General features: G+C 45.2%; 1 protein-coding gene across 12 annotated transcripts in view; it reads left to right on the top strand.

Annotated features, from left to right (window-relative positions):
• The window catches only part of CHCHD6 (coiled-coil-helix-coiled-coil-helix domain containing 6), a 120724-nt gene that overhangs the window by 28277 nt on the left and 66698 nt on the right, over positions 1–25749 (top strand). For 7 of the 12 annotated variants that reach the window (XR_014696530.1, XM_084531155.1, XM_084531154.1 and 4 more), the window contains exons 5-6: positions 3638–3658; positions 8600–8683. Coding sequence is in view for 11 of the 12 variants with exons in the window: in XM_084531155.1 (XP_084387281.1) it covers positions 3638–3658; positions 8600–8683 (105 nt within the window). In the remaining variant the exon portion in view is untranslated. Of the gene's footprint in view, positions 1–3637; positions 3659–8599; positions 8684–9920; positions 10641–25749 lie in introns of those variants that run through there. The other 5 variants (XM_084531148.1, XM_084531157.1, XM_084531152.1 and 2 more) reach the window with 3 other exon arrangements.

Genomic DNA, 25749 nt, shown 5'->3' with positions numbered 1-25749 from the left:
AAAGGAGAACGTGGGAATGGGCTGCAGTATTAAAGCAAGCCACGGAAGCAGATGGTTTACTTTGGATTTTATAAAAATAGGTTTCTCTTTATTTTGTTTCAAATGAAAACTATCAACTGTCAGCAACGCAAACCTATTTGCAGCAGCGCCATAAGCATTAGAAGTGCAGTTGTCCCTGAATCATAAAAGGGCAGAGGGTTTTTCTGGTACTTCCTACCTCCGTATTTATAGGATTGTGAATGCTCTGTATACATTAGTGGAGCAATTTCATCTCAGCCTTTTCTCAAAATTGATTGCTGTTCAGTTTTGTCTCTTCCTGCTTCCTTTCCTGTGTCACTTGGTTACATCTCTGACTTTCATTACATTTAATAGTGGTACTGCTTCAATTTTCCACTAAACTGGAGGTGTTTAAGGGTCTGCAGTGGGTACCGAACGTCTAGATAGGTTCTTTAAATTCTTTAATTCCTACCATCATGGAGAAGCTTAGAGCTGGATTATTGCCTTATGGAGAAATGACTCTTTGCTCATTCAGTGATGAAGTCTGGTCATCAAGATGTTAGAATATGTGCTGCAGAGCTCTTCAGATACCGACACGAGCGCAAAGAGTTGTTGCCAGCAGCTGTCTTAGGTTTTGGGCACCTGCTGCCTCTCACTTCTCGCATCTCCCACTCTATCTTCCACTCCCAAAGTTGGCAGTGCCCCTAAAAATATTCTGAATTGAGTTCTTCAGTAGGCGAGCTCCACTAAGCTGGCTGGCTGATTCTCAAGTCATTGGTCACACCGTAGTGAGGTTAATTATGTGACAGCGTTAGTGTCCGTGGCGAGGAAATGGACTTCTGGGGTGAAACTGGTTCCAGTTGGCTTATGGAGGTGTTGCCCTCCTTCAGGCCACTTCTGCACCACGCTGATCCCTTCCACCCACACGGCTGATTGCAGAATTGTATTTTGATGGCTAACCACCTTTCTTATGTCTCTCCAGACCATGGCAGACGTGAGTGGTGTGGCTGTTACGGCAGGCGTGCGTGGGTGATGCGGTGAATGGGTCTGGGAAGAGGAAGCCCTGCTCATTGTCCGTGTGTGTGAGGTAGCTGTGGCACTGTGTTTGTGATTTCATGGGAAGTCGGACTGTTCATATGTGGGAAAACATCCCCTGCCTGCAGAATCTGTGCTCAAACGTGAAGTTTTCAGCAGCACGGATGCATCACTAACGTAGTTCCCATATCCAACCAGAGTCTTCTCCAAGCAGACTGTGTCTTGTCTTGCGTGTAAATACCGAGGACAGGGGTTGCCAGTTGGACCTTGGGTCCCATTTCCATAACAGCCCTTTACTTCTGGTACAATCAAAGGGAATATCTTGGTTTGATTTTGCCCTCAAATGATTAAGCTCAATATTTATTCAGCTTCTGGTGAATGCTATCCAGAGGGTTATCTGGAAGGGAAGCTAACCCTTGTTTCAGTGGAAGAGTGCAGCGCTATTGACCAAGGGTGCTAAGAGATGGCTTGTGTCCACGGGAGGGCATCGTAAAACTAGCAAGCCTCAAGCTGGGAGCTGGAAGCGACTTGTGCATGGTTAGGAAGCAAAGAACCCAGATACTGCTAATTTATTGAACAGTTACTTAAACTTTGAAAATATCTGTGTACATGATGTGTCTTTATTTACCAGGGGTGGTAAATGCGGGTCTACTAGAAGATTTTAGCACAGGCTTAAGTAGGTAGCAAAACTGAAGCCAGTAGCCCTCTTGAGATTTTATTTTTCTCATTTATTATATTTCGTTAAGTGTGTGCTTCACTCCATAAGTTGTTTTTTTTTTTTTTCCTAGCACAGGGTTATACCCTATTGCATCCGTTGCCTTTCAGTGGAGTATATCCATCTATACTCGGGGTAATAATTTTTCACCCTCATCAAGGGTGGCAAAATGACCGCTTTTGGCAGTACCTGCAGAGTAGGTACCTGTGCCTAGCAAGTGTAATTCTCCTCTTGTGTGTTAGAGTTTACAGGGATACAAGAGGGACCACCTCCTGGTGATGGGTTCCTTCTCCCTGCCCTTTTCTCAGCAACTGCCTGGTGCCACTGAGTCAGTGCCCTGTGATTATTTTGCTATATAAGCACTTGTCCACTGGGTTCGATGGCTTAGGTGTCCCAGGAATAACATGCACATCCAGTGGGGAGCCAGCGGCGTGCATGACCTACCTGCTGGAATAATAATGGCCACCATAAAGAGCCCGCTGTTCTTCCTGCCCATCTGCTGAGGACGGACAGCCTCACGACTGCTAAAATGTAAAAACAACTGAGCGCATCTGTCCCGACTGTAAAAATCAGTGGGAAGAAAAATGTTATTCAAATCAGGCTTTTGTCAAGACCGGTCAGCGGTGACGGGTGAACACCTGCTGTGTGCTGGCTTGCTCGGCCAACGACCTGGTGCCAGTATATCAAACCTGCCTGTGGGAGGGGGGATTGGCTTCCCCCGCTGAACTTTCGGTGTTCGGATCCACCCCTCTCAGCTGTTGCAGAGGATGAGGATGGCCGAGGCACAAAGCGGGTGTCACCTCGCCCCTCAGCTACCTGCGGTGGCCGCTCAGTGCCATGGAAGTGATAACAGATCCCATAAACATATTGCACGCCGCCGTCTGCTCCCTCTGGCACTGAACTGTGACCGAGGGGAAGGTTCCTCCTGCCTTGTCAGCCCCCGTCAAATAAATAATGGGAATAAAGCAGGCCGGCCGTGCTGAAGTTCCCGCTTAGCGAGCGTGCTGCTGATTGAATGGGGCCTGGGGAGGCAGGGCAGGCTCGCAGCCCTTGACAGCAAACGAGAGCTGTGCCTGCCTCGTAAATGCCTTGGCTTCGGGAGGAGGTGTTTATGGGCACGAAACGTTTATCATCCTGTACTTGCCTTGCTGCTGCTGGGTTACTGGGAGAGTAAAAAGGAGTAATAGGTAAATAAGGGGCAGTGCTGCAGCTTGCTCGATCCGCTTGTCTTTTTGCTCAAATGGGCTTGCCAACAGGGGAAGGAGCAGTGGAAGGCAGCGTGGATTTAGCAAAGGGTTTGGGCTGTGCACGAAGTATCTGGTTGCCTACAGAGGGGGATCTGGTTGGAAATCCCACCAGTCAAGTGAGTTGCTGTTCGGAGGCACTCCCTGAAGTTGTCTGGGAAAGATCCCATGCTATTTGAGCAAACTAGCCTTGCAAAATGATGTTTGTTCTTGCAGGGAATGTGCAGATGATGCAGTTGTTGGCCGCCTCCTTCCGAGTACGCCCAGCACGGCCCCGTTCCCTGGGGTATGCTGTGGGTCCCAGCATCCCTACCAGGGGCAGTGCCTCGCCTGGCTCCCTGGAGCAGCTGCCTCACAGCTGGCTGTGCTTAGCTCCTGCCCTGAAGGGGGATCCTGCACCAGTCTTTGGGGCTTTTGCCGTGTTTTTATTTGGGGGAACGCATGCTTTTGTTTCTGCTTTAATAGCACAGTTCCCAACAGGGGACAGCACTGCACTGTTTAAGATGCTTGTCATTTTTAGGGAACTTTTCTAAACTTGTCATACTAAAAGCTGTATTGTGCAGCAGCAGGCGGCCTCCATAAATCACTGATTTCTCTTTTTCTTCTCTTTCCCTTCTTTTCTCTCTTGCGCTCTCTTTATTCCAAGCCTGCGGATTTGGACGCCTGGGTAAGCTCTCTTTTTTGTCTGGATCTTGCTTATTCCAAGTGTCATGTTGTTACCGTGCGCATACAGATTGTTATTGCTGAGCACAGATGCAGGATTTTATTTTCTGTCATTACATTTTAAAAGGTGTTCAGCTAGAAAATTGCATATTATTTCCTCCATAAAGGTTTTCACTGGTTCCTTTTGTGTAGCTTACAGCTGCTGAAACCAAACTTGATCTGGTGATGTGTGTAGTTGGCTACGAGAGCAGCAGAAACAGGAGGAAATTAAGGTTACACCAGTCCTGCTTTCTGAGGCTTCAAGTCTGCATCTGGGGCCTAAAACCAAAACAGAGTCACCTGCCTTTGAGAGAGTGTGAGAGAGGACAGCAAGCAAGCGGTGCCATGGGTCCCACGGGGCTGGGATAGCGGCTGCTGAGAGCTCCCTGGTAATGCTGATGTTTCTACTGCTGCAAATGAAGTTGGGTGAACGCTCCCCAAGGCTGCTCGGCCGGCACCAGCTCCCTGGCAAGCTGGGCTGTTGGGTCTCAGGCACGGCGTGTGCAGGCTGCCCTGCTTGTCTCAGCGTTGCCCTTCCAGCCCTGCCCTTCCCCTTAGGCATGGTCAAGGACGAGCCCACTGTCTGGTTTTGGAGGTGGTTCTGTTCTTCAGTGCCTCACAGCCAATTCCTTTGTCTGCCCTTGGAGCCTTTAATAGTGGTTGGTTTTCTTCCCTGCCACCTGGGCTGCTACCAGGACTGGAGGAGCCCTGGGGAAGCATGAGCTGGAAGAATTTGCAGATGGGAAGGTGGCAAGCGGAGGTGCCCCGTCCAAACGTCCCTGCTGTGCTGCTGCAGAGGTGGAGGAAGCTGCTGACTCCTCTCAGCAAAGACAAGGCAAGGTAGAAATAAGGCATCTGCAAGAGCCTTAAGGACCTGTCTTCATCCTTGTAGCTTGTTTCCTTGGATTGCCTCTGACTGATTCTCTGGGCATCATCTCCCTAGTTCATCTGGGACTGGTGGATGTGTTTTGCCAAGAAGATAAATATTTTTGCACTGATCTTGCCAAGAGCTGTGACTTGCTTTTGAGGAAGTTCTTTATAGCTAGAGATGTGGACCCTTCCCTCTAGCTTGACTCACCCTTTGCAGACAGAGGTTTTTTTTTTTCCCCTAGTAGTCTTCCCAAATCCCAACAGTATTGCAGAGGGACACGTCCTGAAGGCAGCCATCAGCTGTGGGCTGTGCATTATTCCTCAGAGCCACGTTCCGTGCTGTAACCTGACCCTGCCAAGAAGCCCTTTTAAAGCAGATTTCCTTCTTAGTTTTCACGTTTAACAAAATGATGAGAAGGGCCTACAATTAAAATTAATAAAAATCTGGTGTTATTTCACAGGGGAGAACCAAAGCTCCTCTGTGAGTGAAGCAGAGCTCGGCTCTGGAAGACCCAGGTGCACAGCCTGGTGTATCGCTCAGGATAGGGCTAGGAGCATCTTGCTTTTGTTCCCAGAGAACTAATCAATGATATTTCATTACCTCAGTTAAGAGGCTTGTAAAATACTTCTTTCGGCCTGTCTGTCAGCTAGCAGGCCGGTGCTTGAATTCCTTAGCTGAGCCTGGATGTCAGGCATGGCTTTAAAGAGGTGCCTTCACAGCGAGTTCGAAGTGGGTTACTTGATAAAGGGAGGGGAGGAGGCAGGGAGTCGCGCAGGACTGAGCCCCAGCTCTTTGTCGTGGTTCAAAGCGGCACCTACATAACCTGATAAAAAATTTGGGCTCTGAAAAAAAAGTGTAAAGATTAAAAACCAGGAAGAACTTGAAAGAGCCCTTGACCAGCCCCTGTATCCACGCGTATCTATGCCCCTGGAAGCTGTAGTAGTGTGCTTGTAGCCAACCTGCACTATCCTTTTGTAAGAATGTAATGCTTTTAACTTCTGGCACCGTTACCGCGGATTCTTGGGCATTCCCTAAATAGATCCTATAGCTCGTTTTTGTACAGAGGGAAATTGCCTATTTTATTCATGCTGTTTTGCAAATACTTGGCTGTCCCAAGCTACTCTTCAAAATTTTGGGTGCGTTCCTGTATTCTACAACTAACTACGCTCTGCCTCCCTTCCCTCTTTGTTTTGTGTCTTCTCACTCCCAGACGTGACACTGCTGCATTCCGCACTGCAGTTTCTGAGATGTCATCTCCAGACTTCGGTCATCTGCTGCATGTTCAGGCTCAGGTGTAGTTTCAGCAGCGGGGATGAGAAATGCTGCTCTCCGATGTGTGGTTTCCAAACCAGTGTGTTGTCATGCATGTCTTCCCTCTTCCTTCCGTTCCCTACTTCTGAAGGCCTTTATGCGAGACGTGTGTCTGATGCTTTGTTTGCCACCTGCAATCTCAATCCCCTGTGAAATTATTATCATCTCCATGGCAGCCAGTTCTGCCTGGGACATCACAGGCTTCTGACTTCAGGTAGGGAATAAGAGGCAGGACTAGAGGAACTCTTAATAAATATCCTGTATTCAGACAAAACGTCCCTTGTTGCCTAACCCAGTTTGGAACAGTGAATATTTCAAATGACACATGCTCTGACTGCACCATTCATACTTCAAACACCATCACAAAGTGTACTAAAGTTTCTAGTAATAACAGCTGGGGGGAGAGGGAGACAGACAGCAACTTTCAAGCAGAGATTTCGCTAAATAGAATGTTTCTCAGTGTACTTGAACAGCCTGAAACAGCAGCAGCTCTCAAAACATTTAAAATATGTTTGAGTTGCAAGTAAAAGTCTTCTCTGCTCCCTCTGGTTCATCACGCAATTTAATGGTGATAACGTGGGAGAGATTACCTAGGAAGCAGCGCGGTATCTGTACCGAGCTCTTGCACACCAGCATTGTTACGGGTACTGCTTTCACGCTGCCGGAGAAGTCTGCTGCCTCCGGAGATCAGCACTGCTGTGTAATTCATTTATTCAGACTAAAGAGACTCTTGTGTTTTTAGGAGTTGATCCTTTGACTGTTTTCACCCCATATTACGTTTCACGCTGAAAGCACCTTCTGCCTGAGTTGTGCCGAAGGAACAGTGCTCTGTTACCCTCCTGCCTTTTCCTTAGTTGTTGGCTCCTTAAGGAGATACAAGGCACTTGTTCAGTAATCTGATTTTATGGGTGTTATGCAGAAAAGCAGCCGGAGAATCAGGGTCCTTTGGTTATCCAACAGACCACTCTGCTGCCTTGTGTCTGTTTCATTTCAGTTGAAATTGCTTAGTCCTGTGTGGAGGATGGATGGATCTCGGTGCAGAAGAACAGCTCTGTTTCTCTTAGGAGAAAAATGGTAATAATTTTGGCACTTACAAAGTGCCTACTAGCAGTGCCCCCGTTGTTGCTGGGCTATCTCTTTGGAGCTCATCACTGCCCTGGCCTCCCCCTGCCTGCTGTTGCAGCTGCTTTGCAAGCTGGAGGATGTAGAACAGCTCTGGTTAAACCAAAGCCAGAGATTTCGCCATGGATCAAGCATCTCTGAGAGCAAGGGGATTTATATGTGAGCCTGCAGTGATTGTGCCTTACCCTGGCCCTTTTGGCTGGGATGACAAATGTGAGAACCAAAATGATTTTTTTCCTTTAAAAACAAACTGCCCCCCCAACACCTATTTCAAGCGCTCGTACTTTACTCATTTACTCAACCATCCCTCGCTGTCTAGCTTAACGTCTCTTCTTAGCCCTATTGTCCAACTGCAGTTCCATCAGCAGGGGAGCAGGAAGGAGCAAATACACAGCAGCTTGCTTTCAGATGGAATTTTTTGCATTAACAGTGGCACGGGAACGTGCCTGTCCCAGCTGCTTTATCACATCAGACCAGCGTTTTCTGTGACTGTGCCATCATTTAAGGTTAGGAGCAGTGCTGCTGGGACACTGTGGGTTAGCAAGGTGTGTGTTCACATTAACACCAGCCTTATTAGTCAGTTTGAAAGGTCTTCTGTCTGGTGGTAACTTATGAGGCCCCAGAGATCTTGGGGTGGGGTAGAGGAAGAAACACAAGTGCTGTTCCTCTTGCTATTGTTGCTTTTTGTTTTTAGGTTTAAAAAGCTTAGGTCGGTTCCATCAATGCCATGTTTTCTTAGTGCTCGTTCAGTTTAGGGGTGGGAATGCCGCAAAGTGCTGCCGGCCTTAAAGAGCTGAAAGGCAAAAGCCATTGCTAGAAACACAGCTTGGGGTTTGTTTTTCTTTTAAATGGGCCTTGTCTAGATGACGGCCAGGTTAGGCTTTAAGGATGTTTTCATACACCAAGTGTGCCGTTGTGGAACTGCCACACTTAAACCTTGGAAGAATGAAGAAAAATTCTGGCTCCCATCTCCCCTCCAAATCTGCATCACCCAAACAGAGGAGCCCTGGTGTTTGAGCAGAAAGCACATGAAGAGAATACTTAATTGTCGCAGCAGTCTTACATCGGTGTGTAAAAGCACAAGCACGGGCTGTGAGGATGTGTTGCTTACAGAAGTGCTGCTGTAGGCTTGGGTTTGGTGTTTCCGTTGTGATCGTAGGGGTGCGTTATATCTCTAGGAGTTTGCTGACACTCCGAGGAACAAGTGTTGATGAAGTGGAGGATTCGAGGTTTATTTTTAAGGCAATGTGAGGAACGCTGAAGTGGAGCAATAAACATCACGATTCGTGTAACGCGCTTTGCTAAGGTGGACTTCTGAAAAACATGGTGACAAAGTCCAGACAAATCACGCTTCTATAATTATAGGTTTTCAGTTAAAAAGAAGAAATAAAAACAAGGTAATGAGCTTGAGTATGATACCATTCAGAGTGTTTCAGACCCAGAGCACTGAAGGTTTGCAGTTCCACTGGCAGGGATCCCGTACACGTGGCCTGAGCAACGTGGATTTTCTGTGTTCCTTCCAGCCTGCATCCCATGAGCTTTCCTTGCCCTCGCGCTCTTTAATTGTTTCTTCTACTGATGCTTCTTTGTTCTTCTTCCCAGGCCATGGAGCTGCAAGGCAGGGAGGCAGAGCTGAAGAGGCAAGAAGCCTTCTATAAAGAACAGTTGGCCCGCATTGAGAGGAAGGTAAGGCTACCTTGTCTGTCATTTGTGGCCTCCGAATGCTAACAGGATCAGTTGTAGATCTGAGCAGAGAAACAAGAAGCATTGTGCTGAAACCTGGAACTGTTAGCACCCATTATCTGCCCCCCTATTACATAATTAAATAATGAAAAAGCTGTTTAAACTATATGATTTTTTTTAAAGGTTTACGGTAATTCAAGCTCTTTTCTTTTTCAGCATACGGTTTAGGTGAAAGCTAGGTTTGCTTTGTTTTTTATTCCTTTTGTTAGAAATCCTTTGCTAAATTAAAAAAAAAAAAAACACAAATCTTGCTATAAATATGAATTAAAGTTGTATTATTAATTTTTCTCTGGGGACCCCAACAGTTCAAACTATGTTGCTGCAGCACACTGCTGCTTGCTGGATAAGCCTCTGAAATGAACATGATTTAAAGAGACACCGTCAAGCATCTTTTAAGCCTGAAATGACCTTTGAAAATCCATTTAGGGATTTGAATCTCTCCCCTAAACGTGGGATTTGCTTCTCAGTTTAATTGTTTACCATGATGAGTTTTTAAAAATTGATGCTTTAAAAATAGGAGCAGCCATGCTGTTCCTTATGAACTAATGTGGTTTTCACTTCCTGGCAAAATGAAATAATGTTGTAAGTAGTCTTTGTTTTTTTTTAATAAATGTGGAAAATAATCTTCTTCAATTTGAAACAATTAGACCTCCTGACAGGGAGTTGCATACATCCGACTTGTAGTTATGTGACTAAAAAGAAATGCAAAGCAATGAACAAGGTGGATCGTAAAGAGACAGAGAAATCCATCAGCTTTACTACCAATATGTGGCATGATGGTGAATATAGAACGCAGGAAAATTACAGATTATAGAAATGGAAGCAAACTGTTGGGATATCTATTCCCCTTCTCCTTCCTTGCTACTGCATGATTGTCCATGCAGCTCTTTTTTAAAGCCATTGATGCTAAAACATGCCCACGAGCAATTTCACGTGATGCGATTTTGCAACACTTTAATCCGTACAGTTCATTAAAAAATAAACTATTAGAACTACCACTCAGCGTTGCATTCAGATTTTAAATTCTATTTCTAGATAATGGGGATTGTTCAGTGAAATTGCAAACAATCTAGCAGCTATCGTTCTAATTATCACAGTTGTCCATATGTTCATACGCAAAGGGAATTTTTGCAATTTCTTGGTCTCATGCTGTGTGCTTCTATTATATTCTTCTCTCCAGATCTGGTCCCACGAAGCGGAAACCACAGGGCAAATTTGTATGTGTGTCTGTCCTTTATGGACAGCGGAATGGGGAGAAGTTTGTGTCCAGTCTGCATTGTCATAGTCGTGAAGTCTTTTGTTGCATTTTGCGTTTCCTTTTCAGAGCTGTATCCCTTTTACGGGTAACCTTTCAAACAAGGTGATGGATATTTTAGCGCAGGATCTTCTCGGAGGGGTCAGGTGCTCGGCCATGGTCCTGTTCAAATGGTGGAGGTGCACAGAAACTGCCTCCTAGTTCTTAGGTGTAGAAAAGCAAGGAGATATAAATTACAGGGTTTCTTTCCTCTCTTGAAACACTAGATAGTTTCTGACCCTTAAACACTAGCATTTTTCTGGTAATAAAGTGGAAGAATGCCTTCAACTGTTAGTCTGGATTGGAGTGGGAGGTGGTGGGGGCTAGGAGAGAGAGGAGAGAAATGTACTTGAAACAGTGTAATAAAGCTTAATTGTATTAGTTTTGAAAAAGGTTTTCGATCTCTCTGGATAATTTTATTCCTGTAATGGTTGGAAAGATGGAAAACACAGCGCAGAACAATCTTTTTTATTAGCTGTTGCTTTTATATAATTCTGCTTTTATTTGTTGAATACACGCAGACCTTGACATTTATTTATTTATTTATTCCTTCCACTGTGCAAAAACCTTCCAACTATTATATATAAAAATGTACGTATAAACATACGTTTATATTTATGATGTATTTATTAAAGAAAAAAAGTACCGGGGTGAGGTGAAGAGGAGCTCAGCAGTAGCAATTCACTTTCTCTTTTCAGGGGGATGGTTATTTGGAGCATGGCTTGGAGGTGTCGGGCTAGGAGTTAATGGTTGTGATGGCTCAGTGTGGAGTTAAAAAGCCAAAATTTCTCCTCCTAGGAGACTGTCAGAATTCCCCCTCTCCTCACCTTTTCCATAACTTTGTTTTCAAGAACAGAAGTCCTGCAGATTTGTTTGGAAAGGATGCTCAGCACACTTGATGGAGACAACCAAGTACCTTCCTGGTAGGATGCTAAGAACAATAGCATTATGTCCGAGGAGCATTTTTCTTACAACACAGTAGCTGCTGCACTGGATCAGGCAGACTGTTCTTCTTCGTCTGACAGCGGTCAGTTTAAAAGACTTAGCAGGAAGATGCAAATAATCCCCAACCCCCTAAGTAAATTAAAAATAAAAAAAATAATGCTTGGAGAATGACTTGGAGAAAAGTCTTCCTGAGTGTTGTCAGTCAGAGGCTGACACATGCCCTGCTGCAAAACAGTTTATTTTCATTCAGTATTTTGATTCATTGTAATGGAGCTTGGATTACTGCCAGCACTCTTCTATGTGTCTCAGCCACTTTTTTCTGAACTTGTTTAGCTCTCTGCCTTGATAGCACGTGGCATTATGTGCCACGGGTTAACTACGTACTCTATAAATTCTGTTACCAATTTCAAATACTTTTTGTCATTTTATATGCCTTATGTGAAAGGGAGGATAAAAGGAATTCTCTTCATTATTCATTATCTGTAGATTTCTGTTCTTTTCCCTTCCCATTAAGCTGAGCAGTCCTCACCTTTTTTCAGCCTCTGCTTGTGTATGATTTTTTTCCAGGTTTCTCATTCTACCTGGTTGTCTTTGAGCCCTTTTCCTCTGGCAGTTCTGTCTTTGAGATGTATTGACCAGAATTGAACTCCGTAGTTCCCTAGAATGCAGCAGATTGTGTGAATATGTTATCCCTTTAGTTTGTAATCTCTAAAAGAGTACTGTAATCTACTGGACAGAGCACAGAATTGGAAGCGAAAAACCTCCTCATTTTCTAATAGTTGTTTCTCTTTGGGGAGTTTGAAACAATTACTTAGCCCATCTATCTCAGTTATTCCATCTGCAAGATGGAATAGCTTATAATGGGAGGGCAACGCGTTGTGAAACAGGAAAGCTATAGAAATGCTAAAAAGGCTTTGCCTTTAGTTTTGCATGAGGTGAACTATGGGTGTACCTTATTTCAAAGAGACCTTAAACACGGCTTCTCTAGACAGTCTTTTATTAAAGTTTTCACAGAAAAGGGCATGTATTAAGAAATGATTTCAGCGTTTCAACTTTGGAGTTTTTCCCTACATCTTCTACTGAAGCCCTGGAAAAAGTAAGACGTGGTGCTTTGTCACAGCAAAAATGCCTCTAGTTCCATGTGCTGGTCCTGAGTGGCTAAAAGAGGATGTCCAGGGACTGAGTGCAATTGTGTGTGATACTTGTTCCTCATGCTGCTTCTGACTGTGGTCATTTGTGATTCAGATGTCTGCGTGTTTACTAATCCTAGGTGGGCTGTTTATTTTCCGTAGAGTTGCCTAGTCTCTTGCTCAGTCTGTAGCAAGCAGTTCCCGGCACGGCTCTGTGTTGTGTGAACAATTGCTTCCTTCTGCGTGTTTTGAACCAGAAAGCTTGAACCTGTTAATTTCGTTTGATGTCCTTTCTTCATGACAGCTGGATCAGTGACAGTAAGTCCTCTTCTCCTTCCTGCCTCATGGTTTTGTAGATTTCTGCCGTATCTTCTGATGTCTTCTCCAGTTGGGCTGAAAGGTTCTGGCTTCTTAGTTGCTCCCTATGGAAGTCTTACCATACTTTAATCATCCTGGCTGCTCATGTATGAAACTTTTCCACGTCTACTTAATCCTTTCTGAGAGGTGGGAACCAGAACTGCATGCGCCGTGGTCAAGATACAAGTGAACCATAAATTTATATGGTAGCCTTTTGAGAATTGTTATTCTGTTCTGCTGCTTTCTTATGGGGTGCCTAATGCTTGATTTGCATTTCTGACTTCTGTTGAGTAAATGCTGAACACTGCTCCTAGCAGCACTCGGCTCTTCTGAGTGCATGAAGCAGCTGTCCTAGGATTGAACCCAGACTGGCATTCATTGTTGGGAGATATTCTCCTCAATCCACCTTTATTTAGGGTGGACTTTTTATGTATCAGATTGTCAGGGATTGTAGGTGTGTGAAGGGCTGTTAGATTTAGTTTTGCTTGCAGTGGATGCTTTTTAAATCTCTTTTCTCTTTTTAAAAAACAAACAAATGCGATTTTTATTGAATAAATACTTTGCAGATGATCGGGATACTGGTGTGCTCTTGATCTTCCATGGTAGTTGATTGTAGTTGTGGGTTTCAGTCTCTTGGGTTGCTTGGAATTTTTTGTTTTGGAGTGCCTGAAGTATTTTGGTAACTGGGAAAATTGCAGGAAATGGATCCTTTGAACCGACCATTTCTTACGTGACTGTGTAATTGGCAGAGTTTGAAGCTGATGATGCAGACATTCCCTTCCAGGCTGATATTTCCAGTTTGGCTCTCTTAATCTCCAGTAAGTAATGCAGTAATGAGACCTGCGTAATTTGGTAGAAGTGGTTAAACTTCTAACTCTAATTTGTCAGAGTGATTTTACATATCATCCATGTAATCTGGGGTTGTTTCACAAAACGTGGGTCTTGTCTCAACTGCTCCAAAGGCGGCTTTGTACTGTGGAGTCCCTCTGGGTAGAAGGGATGAGAGCTGGGCCTGGCTCTCAGAAAGGAGAACCTTAGAAACATGCACCTGGAGAAGCTTAAGCTGACGTGGCTTCATGCATATGTTACTGAGAAGCACGGTCAGGAAGGAGGTGAAAGGAGCTCGGTAGCACTAGTTAGCATACGTACTGCTGAGAGCTGGTGTTTGTATTCGGGATGCTGGGTATTTGTGGCCCTGCCATCTCCTAATGGTAGAAACGTCCTTAAAGTACAGTCAGAAGGAAATGCAGGTACCAGGAGATTTCACTTAGCCTATTAGTTTTATGTGTTCTCCCAGATAAATACGTTTGATTTGTTTTGCTGTTTGGCCTCTTACTCGCTTTAACCTCACAAAAGGTGAGGGTGGTGCTACACTACCGAAAAACCCAGGTAGCTCTCTGGAGCCGCGTAAAACAGCAAAGAGGCTGGAGGTAATCTCGGCAGATGAAGTGGAACTCCGTGCTATAAATTGATGTCTCTTCTTTGTTTGGATTTTCCTAAGCTCCAGCTCCCACGTTATCTTTTATTATGTGGCTGTGGACTACTGTGAGCAGTGGGTACATTAATATGCAACGTTTTCTGCTCGTAGCTTTTCAGAGCAGTCCGTAGCAGAGGCATTCACAAGATGTAGCGTATTTATGCAAGGGGGAAAGGAATGCATTAAACAAATACAATTTTTTATTAATAAGGTAGACTGCACCTCTTTCTCTGCACAGCTTCACAAATCTTGTAATTTTGTCTGTAGTGCTCACCTTGTTTGTTTTGTTTAAATTAATCTCCTTTTGCCCTTGCACTTAGCATTTAATTCGCATTTGCAAGGCGCTTAGCGTGCATAAATAATGGGAGGAGGTGAACTTATCAAAATAAGCTTGTTGCTGTTGGCCTTGGTGCTTGTTCTTGGAGCAGTTTCCCACTTCAGATGCACCAGGGCCACCCCTGTGTGTGAGTCCCCTGTCACTTCTGTGCCTTTTGGCCAGCAACTCCTCTCAATGAACATCCTGCCAGAGAAAGTGACAGTACCCTGAGGGGAGGGGAAAAAAAAACCTTCCAGGATGATCTGTCCATATGGGTTCTTCACGATCAATTTTCAGCCTGTTCTGTGGGGCTGAACCAACTGATGGCCCTTGGCAAAGCTGGCAGGGGGGATGTCTGTTGAAGGGCACAGGGAATCCAATCCGTTCCTCAGTTGGGATCCCCGGATGCGTTTGTATCCACGAGACCTGAAGAGCACACACCTGGTTTGAAAAAGAAAGCAGCATTAAGGTGTCAGTCTTCAGCTGGGCCCCTTGCCCTCTCAGTGGGAGTTGAAGATTCAGAGCCCTTTTCGAAAGGAGATGATACGTCTTGGCAGGTGTCACCTGCCAAAACACCACTTATTTTCTCAATAAAATGGCCTGTAACTTCTTAGGGCTGCACGTGAGCTGTTGCTGTTCGGAAGTAGTTCTTGTTCCCTCCTTTGTAACTGAGTCTTACAGAATTTACAATTTCTGTTTTTTTTTAACCCAATTTGTTGAAATTTCATCTCAGGCCCTGCTACAAACCCTTCCTCCTGCTAAAACCGCAGTTTTATGTGAACCTGCAACAGCTGCGATCCAAAAAAGCAGTTTGCCTTTCAGGCCAGTGGAGCAATGTAGCGAAGCACCCAGTTCATCGAACTGTTGATTTCATCTTCTGAGCACAAGAAGGATAATCCCCGGTATAGTTTGCTGAAGTGTTTGCTGATAAGATCCTTCCTAATCATCCAGATCACTTCCCAGTGCTTGGGCTGTCTGTCCAAGGCTGTGACGTTCCCTTTCAGGTGGCGGTGGCTCTAGCAGTCTCTCGGGGCACAGCCTTTGGTCCTTAGAGAAAGAATATACTTGGGAGATTTTGTCCTGTTTGTGAGTTAAATTTCCAAGCAGGAACAAAATGGGAAAAAAAAAGAACGAACCTGGAATCGTCGTCTGAACCACTCCTGACCCCCATCCTCTCCCTCTTTTCACTTATTCACAGACATTAACTGTCATACAGGGTAGGAGGAGGGCACACAGCATCCATCCCGAATTCCCCCTTTCCCTGGCGTCTGCTGGGGCTGAAGAGCACGGCGAGGAGCTGCCTCTCCATCGCTGCCTGCAGGGAGAGGTCGCTTCGCTGTCACCACTGGCCAACGTGCGAGCTGACTTGGGTACCCTGTGCTCCATCCAGCCCTTTAATGCTTGTTTTGCTGAAAGCTTGTAAAGTTTAATAGTTAATATACCTCGGTACACCAGCTTTCAGAGATCAGATAAATTGATTGGTAATTTGATGAGCTCAAAGAACATCTATAATAGGGTAAATAAAATGTGTTAGATGTCAGCGCTGCCTCTCTGCCTTGTCTGCAGCGTGTGCGCTCTCTCTTCAATATGTGTTGACTGATGTACGGTACATTACATCAAATTACGAGCAGCCTCTATGCAAACAGCAACTAAGTGTTTGCTTCCTTTTCAGTCTCCACGATTAGTCGAGAGATGCATTTGCAGTCTGCGTGCTGAAGGGTGAACTGTCAGAGCCTCACGGGTGATTTTGTTTCCCTGGCATTTCGAGTACCTTTGCAGAGGGAGAATGATGCTTATGGGCTGCTTCATCTTGAAGGAATCCATCCTCAGGCTCGACTTGTGAAATAAATGTGGCAACGTGTGGTTTGAACTTAGTGTCTTAACACTGAATTTAGCAGCTGAATTTAGATAACAATCTGGTATCTGGTCTCATCAGTGTATCACTATGAAGACTTGTTAAAGGCAGAACAAAAAGACCTAGAATGTAATCTTGCCTCTTTGTTAGAACCGAGCACCAGAGCGTGTGTCCAGTCTGGTCCAAAAAGAGCAAAACAAGCCTTGATTTTGTCTTCTCTTTGGAAGCTTTGTCCATTACCTGACATTTCTGATACCACCCCCCATTTATATTCACCCCACTTTTTCCCTTCATTCATTCGTTTGCTTATTGCCTATTAGCATAGACTTCTGTTTTGTCTTTTTGTTGTTGATGAGCTTGTTTATTAGCAGAAAGGTATTTATAAATGCGTGTACATACAGGGTGCACTATTAGCAGTGAAGACAGAGCTACTTTCTGGTGGGAAGCAGGGCGCGCATGCGCACACACACGCGCTCTCTCAGCTATTTTTTACTGTGGTGTAGTTGTACCCTAGCACCAAGTACATTATCCTGCTGCAATAAATACCAGTGCTGCCTGTTATTTCTGTGTAATTGGCCAACCAGTGTACAATTAATTTTTGGCCCTGTTACTGCAGTATTGGCTACTTTATGAAACTGTGGAGAGTTAGCACAGTGAATTGATTAAATATGTTCCAGACCTTAGGCTGGAGTCTGTGTGTCTGCTGGGATTTGGATGATTGAAGCTTGCGTTCCTCTTGGGACATTCCGGATTTAGACTTGGTCTTGGAAATTGTTTCAGGTAGACAAAACTTCCCTGTGTGCGGAATCTGCTTGTATGAGACCCTGACTTTGGGGAATGTGAGATTTCTGTTTCAGCCCGCGGTGTGCCTTCTGCGTGTGGCAGGAAAAAGGGCATCGATATTGAGACCGAGGCCTGGGTCCCTTTTGAAAATGTCCACGAAATTCTAGCTTTGCCCTTATGGAATACGCTTTCGTCATGTTGCTGGAAAACGAAGCTAATAATTAATCTGAAAATTGGGCAGACTCCACAGAACATCTCAAATTTGTGCTGAATTAAGCAGTCCAGAGATGGAGCTTTAAAAAGGGACTACTCTGCATTTACAGTGGCTATACCTCCTGAAGTGAGGGTGTTTAGTGGTTTACCGTGGGTGTGTTAAATACATGTTTCATGACAGCCCAGGGCCTCTTCTCCGAAGGTTTTCCCCCATCTGTCAGTCATTTTAGAGAAACATACAAATAAGAGCTATTCCAGTTTCTTGAACATATAATGCTCGTTCCCAGAATGACTCAGAAGGAGCTTGTAAATAACATGTTTTAATGTTCTGAAATATACGGGCACCGTCAGGCTCACTGTGAGGTCTTGAACCGCTACAACTTGTATTTGTTTTGCCTGTCTCAATCTCCAGACCCCGGGATGATGTCTGCTGGGTTCCTTTTGCATGCTTGTTTTGGGGGATTAGCTGCTTGTTTCACTACCCATTCTGCTGTCCCCAAATGATTCCCATCTCCCTTTACCATTAAACACCTTGACTTGAATGAGGATTACCTGAGTCACCCATTTGCAGTCTACCCCCATTATAAATAAATCCAAACTGACGACTGATTTTGTTTTATTTTTTTGAAGATAAACATGTCTTAGACACCCATGTGCGGAGTCCAACCCCGATGAGTGCTGAGAGGGGAGTTTTGTCCCGTTACGTGCCCACCAGTAGCCACCAGGTAGAAGAAGCTGCCCTGCACGGGGGGTAACCACAGGGAGAAGCGAGGGCCAGAAAATGTTGGGTGGCCACTTCTCCCCTGTCCATCTGCAAGAGGCAGCGGGGGGGCGAGAGACAGGAGAAGTAAATGCAGGAGCTGAGATAAAACCCTCAGCCCTGATTTAAGGAGACTTGTAATAAGTAGGTCATTTTACGAGAAGAGCTAGCTTTGCTTTTCCTTCCCAATTACTGCATTTCAGGTCTTTTCATAAGGAAAAAAGGCTTAATTCCTCCTCCCTCCTCTTCCCTCCCCATTCTTCTCAACAGAAGCCACATTTTTGCTTATATAACTCCAAGCTGCAATGTTGCTGGGAGCTCGCATGCCTGGGTCAGTCCTGGAGTGCCTGGATTTTCTTCCCCTGGAGATGTCTCATGATGTATTGGCTGGTATACAGAAATCATCTAATTTGCCCTGACATGCAGCAAGCCTTGAACTGGCTGGGCTGTGGTTTCTGAACCAGGGAAGAAGACTCATGTACAGCTGTATGAAACTGCTGTGTCGTGTCCCCGCCCGGGCCTGTGTATGAATCGAGAACCTTCAGCTGCTCTCCACAGCCATTATTTTTAAACTTTCATTTTCATGGCAGCTATGTATACCATAAAATTTCCTTTGGCCTCTCAGGGGATTAAGAACAGCACGGGAGGCCTTTCACCTTTAGGTCATTCCTTCAGACACTGCTCCCATCGGCAGCAGCAAAAAGCCATTGTCCTGAGGGCTAATCAGTCATTTGGGTGGCACCGAGATAATAACTCTTCTTCCAGTTAGAGGCAAGTGTTTGTTGCAGCAAGGGAAAAAAAGTCCTGGCTCTTGGTCTCTGTGATAGGCAGCATGTGTCCCAGTGAGGAATACCGAGGTTATCCTTGTGAGGTGAAACTAGGACAGGGCTGGGTTGAAAGTGTGTGAGCACTTGCTCTGTGGAGAGAGGATTTTGCTTCAGGTCTGCAGTGTTTGTGTTGGTTTCTTGTTTTCTTCCTGTCGATCTTCAGCAAAAGTATAGTTGTGTCCCCTCTTAATGTTCCTGTTACCTGATTTCTGGGCTCAAGCCACCCCCAGGTGACGGGTCAGGATGCTCTTGGTCAATAGTTATAGGGGAAAAAAAAAAAAAGTATTTTGTTTATGAGCCTGAAAAATCCACTTACAGCACCGTTTCCCAAGCCTTTTCCTATAATACCCTTTATCAGCTATGGCAACAAACCCCAATTAATACAGATGTTTATGCCAAAATAATTCTTTGGGAGCTTTGAGCTTCCTTTCATTGCTGCCTCATTTAGGCCCCAAGACCAAGCCCGGTGCAGTTTGCATGCGGGACACCTTGCTGTGAGAGATCCTTCAGGGCTTAGGTTTGGAGAGCAGATTTAGCTTAAGTCTGGGATGCTTTTCTGGTGTCAAGTCAATAAATGATTATTCCTATTATTCTGTGCTGGGCCAAAAGTGAGAAATGCCTCGATCCCGTCACTCTGCCCGGACTCTGTACTGGGCAGTTCGAGGCTGCTGGTGCCCAAATGGTGTTCGAGGCTGGAGGAGATGTTGTACCAGGGCTGTGGCAGCCTCTGGCTGGGAGGGAGCAGTCTATCAGGGGACAGAGGAACATACCCGTGTGCTCTGCCTGAGGGTGTTTGATTTCCATGTTACTATTTACTTCTCAGCAGCCCCCCTGTGAAGGCGCCTTTCAGCTCCCTGGCAGCCTGCGGTCCTTCTGCTCGGAGGGGCTTCTCTTTGGAGACTTCACAAGCTCTTTGTCAGCTGCAAAGATGTCTCTTCAATACCTTGTCCTCTTCAGAGGAGGCAAAACTACTCTGCTGAAAACCACGTGAAAGAAAAGATCACTAAAAGCAGAGAGAATGAGACTGCCAAAGATGGAAAGGAAATTGCTTACAAATACTTTCTGATTTCTTTCTTATCCCTTTTACCATCCCTCCTCCTTTGTCCTCCTTGGCTTTTTATCTCAGGATAAACATCGTGTTTATTTTCAGTTTACTGTGGGGTGGATTTCAATCCATTTTGAATAGCAAAATAAATACAAAATGATACTGGTGTTCTTTTCTCTGGAATAGCTGCTGCCTTGCGGGGAGAACAGGCGATTTTGTGACTGAGGTATTGTAAAGACAGGCCCAAAGAATCCGTGTTACTCCATTTTCTTTTTCTTGTTAGCAGCATTTTATATTGTATTTTGTTTTCCTTTTTATCTAATAATCAATGTTTCTTGGTAGAAATCATCTAATAAGTTGTTTCCAACTGTAAGATAAATATATCCTTACTTTATGATGTTTGTCTATGTATTTTTAATAAAGGGGTATGAAATCGAGTCATCCTAGTAAAACTACTTTTGAGCTGTGGAGATGGGAGCTTTTTCCAGCTATTCATTAACTAAGATTTCCATCTCACTGAAAGATAAGTGAACACTGTCTCCATTTTTTTTTTTTTTTTAAAGTGAGACCCCAATGCTTAAGGTTAGTATTTTCTATAATGGCTTTTGTTACTTTTTGGTTGTCTGTGTGCAGCTTATTTTTTTTAGATGTGCTGATTACCAGTAACCTGAGCTTGAAGTTTTGAATAATGAGCTCCTGAGCATCTCCAGACAGAGCCGCAAGCCAGCGGGCACTTCTGAAAGTATGGATTTGTCTGTGTCATTAACCATGTACAGTGACCTGTAAAGTCCTAGCGGTCTTTTTGGCTGTAATCATTAAACCAGCCTCTACTACGGGAGAAAATGGGGAGAGAAGCTGCAAGCAGAGTGAGAGAAACCTGCCTGAAAATACAAATATCTCCAGAAAATGCTCTGGGAGTAATAATAATAAAGAAAAAGTATGGTGGCAAAATAAATTGCTGCTGCTATGATTTTTCTTCCTCTCCCAAGTTTGCCTCTAGTATGGCAGTTTCTCTCCCTTCGATAAATAAATGCAAAGATGAGAATCGCTGCCAAAAACTGTCACATTTCTGGAACTTTCAGCCCCTGATTATTCACATTAAGCCTCCCCCCCCAGCAGTACAGTATTCTGAATATGTACACCCACCATTCTGTCAGATCTGTGCAGTCTGCGTCTGGTTCATCTTCTGTGTCTTTGATGTGCTCCATAACGTAGGCAAAGAGAGGTCTGATAGTCTCTCTAAAAACCTGACAGTTTGTGTGACAATCTGTCCACGAATCCACAGGCTCCTTGTCAACCAAATGAGCCTTTGAATATCAGAGGTTTTCGGAACAGTGCTTGCAGCATTGCATATGCACTGAGGGGAGAGTACAACAGGCTTCCTCGTAACCTGAGAGATGTCTGCATTTTCCTTAATCATTTCAGGGACATCTCATCATTGCTTGTTGGCTGGTTCTCAGCCCCGCACATGTCGGGGTTATTTAGCAAAGCTTGATTTACTGCAAGCTGCACATGGAGAGCGATTTGCGATTGGGGGTAGAGGAAAGACCCTGGGAGGGGGGTGGGACTTGCAGGCTTTGGCGTGCTTCTGGCTTTTTGTTTGTTTGTTTCTTACAGTGACTCTCTTCCTTGCAGTTCCCTTTCCCCGTGGATGTGATGCATTTGCTTCAGTATTTTGTAGTCCTCTTGCACGTTTCTCTGCCCTGGGTTCCCTCCTCCTGCTCTGGCTTCCTCTGGGACTGCAGCGCGTTGCTTCCCTTAGCTACCCGCCGTGGGAAGGGATGGAGTCCTGAATGCAACTCAGGTTCTGAGATACGGGACAGGAGCTGTTAACAGGGCCAGTTGCCTGCGGTTCGGCAACGGGCTGAGGGATATTCTCAGCAGCAAAAGCAGGGAGTTTGAGCTGCCGCCTTCCCGTCCGAGGTGGTGGGAGTTCTGCTGGAGGCTCTGTCAAATCCCAGCTTTGGCGTGATGGCAGCAAACCTTAGCTATAATATTCTCCTTGTTTCTTCCCAAAATAAGCTTCCGTGATGGGTCTGACAGGGAAATGTACTTAATATATATATTTTTAAACATATGACAAGTACTTGATGACTGCCAGCTTTCTATTTTTTCCCCTTTGGAGCTCTGGTCAGCCTCCTAGTGAAACTTTCACTCTGGTACTGCTGATATTCCTGTACCTCGCTTCTTCCCCTCTCCTCCCCTTCCATTGCCGTTGTCTCTCCCAGACAACACCTAGCTGGTAGAGGCAGCATCCTGTGCTCCTGTACTTTGTTCCTGGTGTAGTGACAGCTCTGCAGACAGGACCTGTACATCAGTCTGTGAGTGGTGGTGCATCTTTGCAGCCCGGCCTGGGCATTCAGCAGCCCTGGCTGTGCCCACGGGCTGCGGGCACTGCGTTATCTGCGCGGCTCAGCCAGGTTTCTGAGGTCTCCAAAGCAGATGCTGAAAACCCTTGATGTTTAATCGATGCCTGGGAAGCCTGTTTACCTGCACTTGTCAGGTGTAATTGATTCGGGCATTTACTGTGAATTCTTCACCTAGGACTTCTCGCTCCTATATTAAACTTTCTGCTAGGAGAGCGCGGAGCGATGCTCTCCCGGCGCAGTTTTAACATTAATCTGGGCCTTTCACATTGCTAGTGCTGTCCTTGTCAGAAAGTCTGGGTTGCCTGCTGGCATTTTATGGCCTTTCTCTTTGAAGGTGCATTTTACCTTCCAGAGTTTGTGTTTAAAGAATTACTAATGCTATATTTGCAGTCTTTTAGAACAGCATGCCATGAAGCAATCTCATAGAAATGCAGCGTTTAATTCTTTCTGTTTTTTTTTTTCTTCTTTTTCTTTTTTTCTTTGCTGCTTCTTTGCCTTTTAATCACTTCTATAGTAATAGTTTCTTAATGTTGTTGGCTGTCTTTCTGATGTGAAGATAATGTGAGGCTTTTCTGCACGTTTCCAGTGAGGCGCTCCCCAAGCTCGCAGCTTTTTGCAGAAGTTCTGCTATCATCTTGCCATGAGGTACGTGTTTTACTGGGCTCCTTCCAGGGTACCTTCATGGAGACAGTCAGGCTCTGGTGTGCAGACTTGGTCTGGGACTGTAAACCCATTCTCACCCTGATGGTGTATCTCAGCGTGGGACCCGTTTTTTGGGGTGTAGCCTTGTTGATTCACTGCGTGGTGCAGGGCCAGCAGCTTGACCTTTTTGTGTCTAGCTTGTTATCCATGCATTAAACCTGGCTGTGGCATGTCTCCCCAGATCCACCTCCTTAAACTTTCGTGAGGATTGGTATTTTGTGGGATCTTATCTTTGAGACGCTGTCTAGATATGCTACAGAGTTAATATTTTGCTTTAATTGCAAGATAACATTACAGTCATGAGAAGATCTGTTCGAACAGGAACATAGTTCTGCCCAGAACTAGTTTAACTTCCCTGTGTTGTTACTGTGGACATTGCTCTTTTTCTGGCGTCTCTGAATCTTAATCCAAAATTTATGATCTCACAGCCTATTGCCGAAGGAAAGAATAGAATGACACAAATTCAATGCTCTCATTTCATTATTGGTCTCAGCGGGAGGAGTGGATGAACCCACACATGAACAGCAAACAACAGGGCTGTGTTTAGAAGTTGGCTTTGGCTAAAAAAAAAAATCTTTTCTCCTTATCAGCAAGCTGTAGTTGCTTGCATCTCTTCTTTATTACCTTTTGAGGAAAAAAAAACAACACTTGAATTCTCATAAAAGCAGTTTAACCCTTGGCTTCTGTGCTCTTCTGATGTGCTTTATATGCAATTTTCTCTTCCTTGTTAATCAGCCTCTGTGTGTACGAGCACTTGTGCTTGGTAGGAATGAGAAAACGCGAGCGGTGTCTTTTAGCTAAACGTGGGCTGAGCAGGAACTCGGGAGGAGCGAGCTCAGGAGGTGAAGAGATTGCTTCTTGCAACGTGTCCTGAAATTCCCGAGCTCCCCGTTCTGGACCAAGGCCGATAGCAGTGATTGATGGTGTAGGTTGATTGCAACAGATCCAAGGGGTCAGCCGGCGAAAAGATCGCTTCAGCTCATCTGCCTGCGTACCTGTGGGAGGGGTCTGAGCAGACGGGGTAATTTTTCAAACCTGTTAGGAGCCGTTTGCATGAGGCTTCGGAGAGATGAGAACGAACAGCCTGATTTATGGCGTGTGTGAACCAGCAGCCCGGGCAAGTCTGGGGCCCTGGGTGTACCTTTGCTTCCCTTCGGCAGTGATGCGAGCAGATTTCCAACGCCTGCACTAACCGAGGTTTTTGGGTACCTTTCTGCTACTGCCCGCAGCAGCCACCGTGTCCCAGGCACGTGTGTGTTCCCTGTCCCCAGGCAGGCGGGCAGCAGTTGTATCAGCTTATTGTGGAGATACGAGGTCTTATTTCTGCCTTCAGAAGCAGTTGGAAGGAGGAACTGGAACGTCTTCCAGCTGATGCTGGATACAGAACAGTACCCTCTGCTTTCCTTTCCCTTTTCTCTCCCTTCCCCTGGGGCACACCGTGCCTGCCCCATGACACAGCACTGCTCTCGTGCTCCTCCCGGCCCCACTGGGGCTCGTGCCTGGAGCTTTGCTGGAAGCTGCCGAGCAGGAGGGGGCTGGAGGCGATGTGCCTGTCAGGTGCGAGGCAGATTGCGCCGCGTAATCCCCCCGGCTGCCGTCTGCAGCATTTGTCAAGGCCTCCGCTGGCCCGCTCCGTTTCACCAGAGGTATCGCTAGCAATCATCTAGGCTGGCAGCGTTTCAACAGCTGCTAATCCTCTTTGTATCTTTAAGCACTGTGACCACTGACAAGCTTCTGTACTCCGAGGTGTCAAAATATCTGAAGATAGCTGCAGTGGTTGTTCTTTCTTTCTTTATTTAATCCAAACACGCTCTGATCTATTGACCCGGCCTGAACCTGGTGGAGAAATCAGTATCCCGGTCTTGTTTTTTTTTTTGCTGTTGTTTGATGTTCACAAAGGATTTTGCCTAAAATCTGATTCATTTCTAGTTCCTCGTGCTCACGTTGCTTGGTTTTCTGTTTTACGTGTTACCGCAAGTAGTGCATGTTTCGCTGAAGTTGTAAGGAATGCGGTTTAATGTCAGGGTGAGAATGAGCTGGCAGGGTTTTCTCTTTATGCTTCAATTACTTTCCCTCCTGAAATAGCCTTGAGAACTCCTTTTGCTGTGTTGTTTTCTTGCTTCCTCTGCTGTGTGTTGTGGAAAAGACCTGGGCAACGTAGCGAGATGTAGCTGCGAGTGTCGGAGTTTCTCTGTGTGTTTGCAGTAGCGGAGGAATGCTGAATTAAAATTACTCCAAATTTAGCTTTAAGTTGTAAAATCAGTTCCCTTTGGAAAGGGAATTTTTAGTCCCAGGGTTTTTTGGGAAGAGTGGGGAGCAAGGGCATAGCAGCAAAGCTGTTGTAGGAAAGCAGCAGCGTAAAGCAAAATGGCTCTGTTGGTCTTTAGGCTCTAGTTATGTATTTTTATAACTTCTCGGTGTTTTTATTATTTGCTACGAACCATCGTTTAATAGCAGGGGAAAATCTTTCAAACGAACATTTCTTTGTTTAGGTTGTTTGTCCTCTCTGGAGAGCTCTCTCCCCATATGACAAACCTCTGATGTTCTGGAGTTGGCTCCCCTAAGGCTCAGCTTTATTGAGAGAAGTGAAACATTTTAGGTGGTTCATTCATTCTTTCTTTGTTTCTTGTTATTTGAGCCCTTATGGTGTCCTTTGGTCATGTTTTTAAACTTATTTCTGCAACTAAGACTGCCAGGAGCTTTATTTAATAATAGTTGAGGTCTCGTGTTCAACTTTTTCTTTGTGAGCTGCCACTTTATCTCAAGCATCAAATATTGCGAGAGTAAATTAAAAGCAGCGTCGGTGTCTTGTAATTTTGTGTTGAATGTTCTGTTTTACTGTGCGGCTGAATATCATTTTATGAAGCTGAAGGACTTCACTAAGATTATGGGCAGCTCAGTCTTCATTTCAAGTGCAAACACCACAAACACCACCC

This window comes from Aythya ferina, assembly GCF_964211825.1.
Source record: "Aythya ferina genome assembly, chromosome: 10".
Classification (NCBI taxonomy): domain Eukaryota; kingdom Metazoa; phylum Chordata; class Aves; order Anseriformes; family Anatidae; genus Aythya; species Aythya ferina.
The sequence above is the reverse complement of the archived record's forward strand: the minus strand, read 5'-3'. Positions and strand labels throughout refer to the sequence as shown.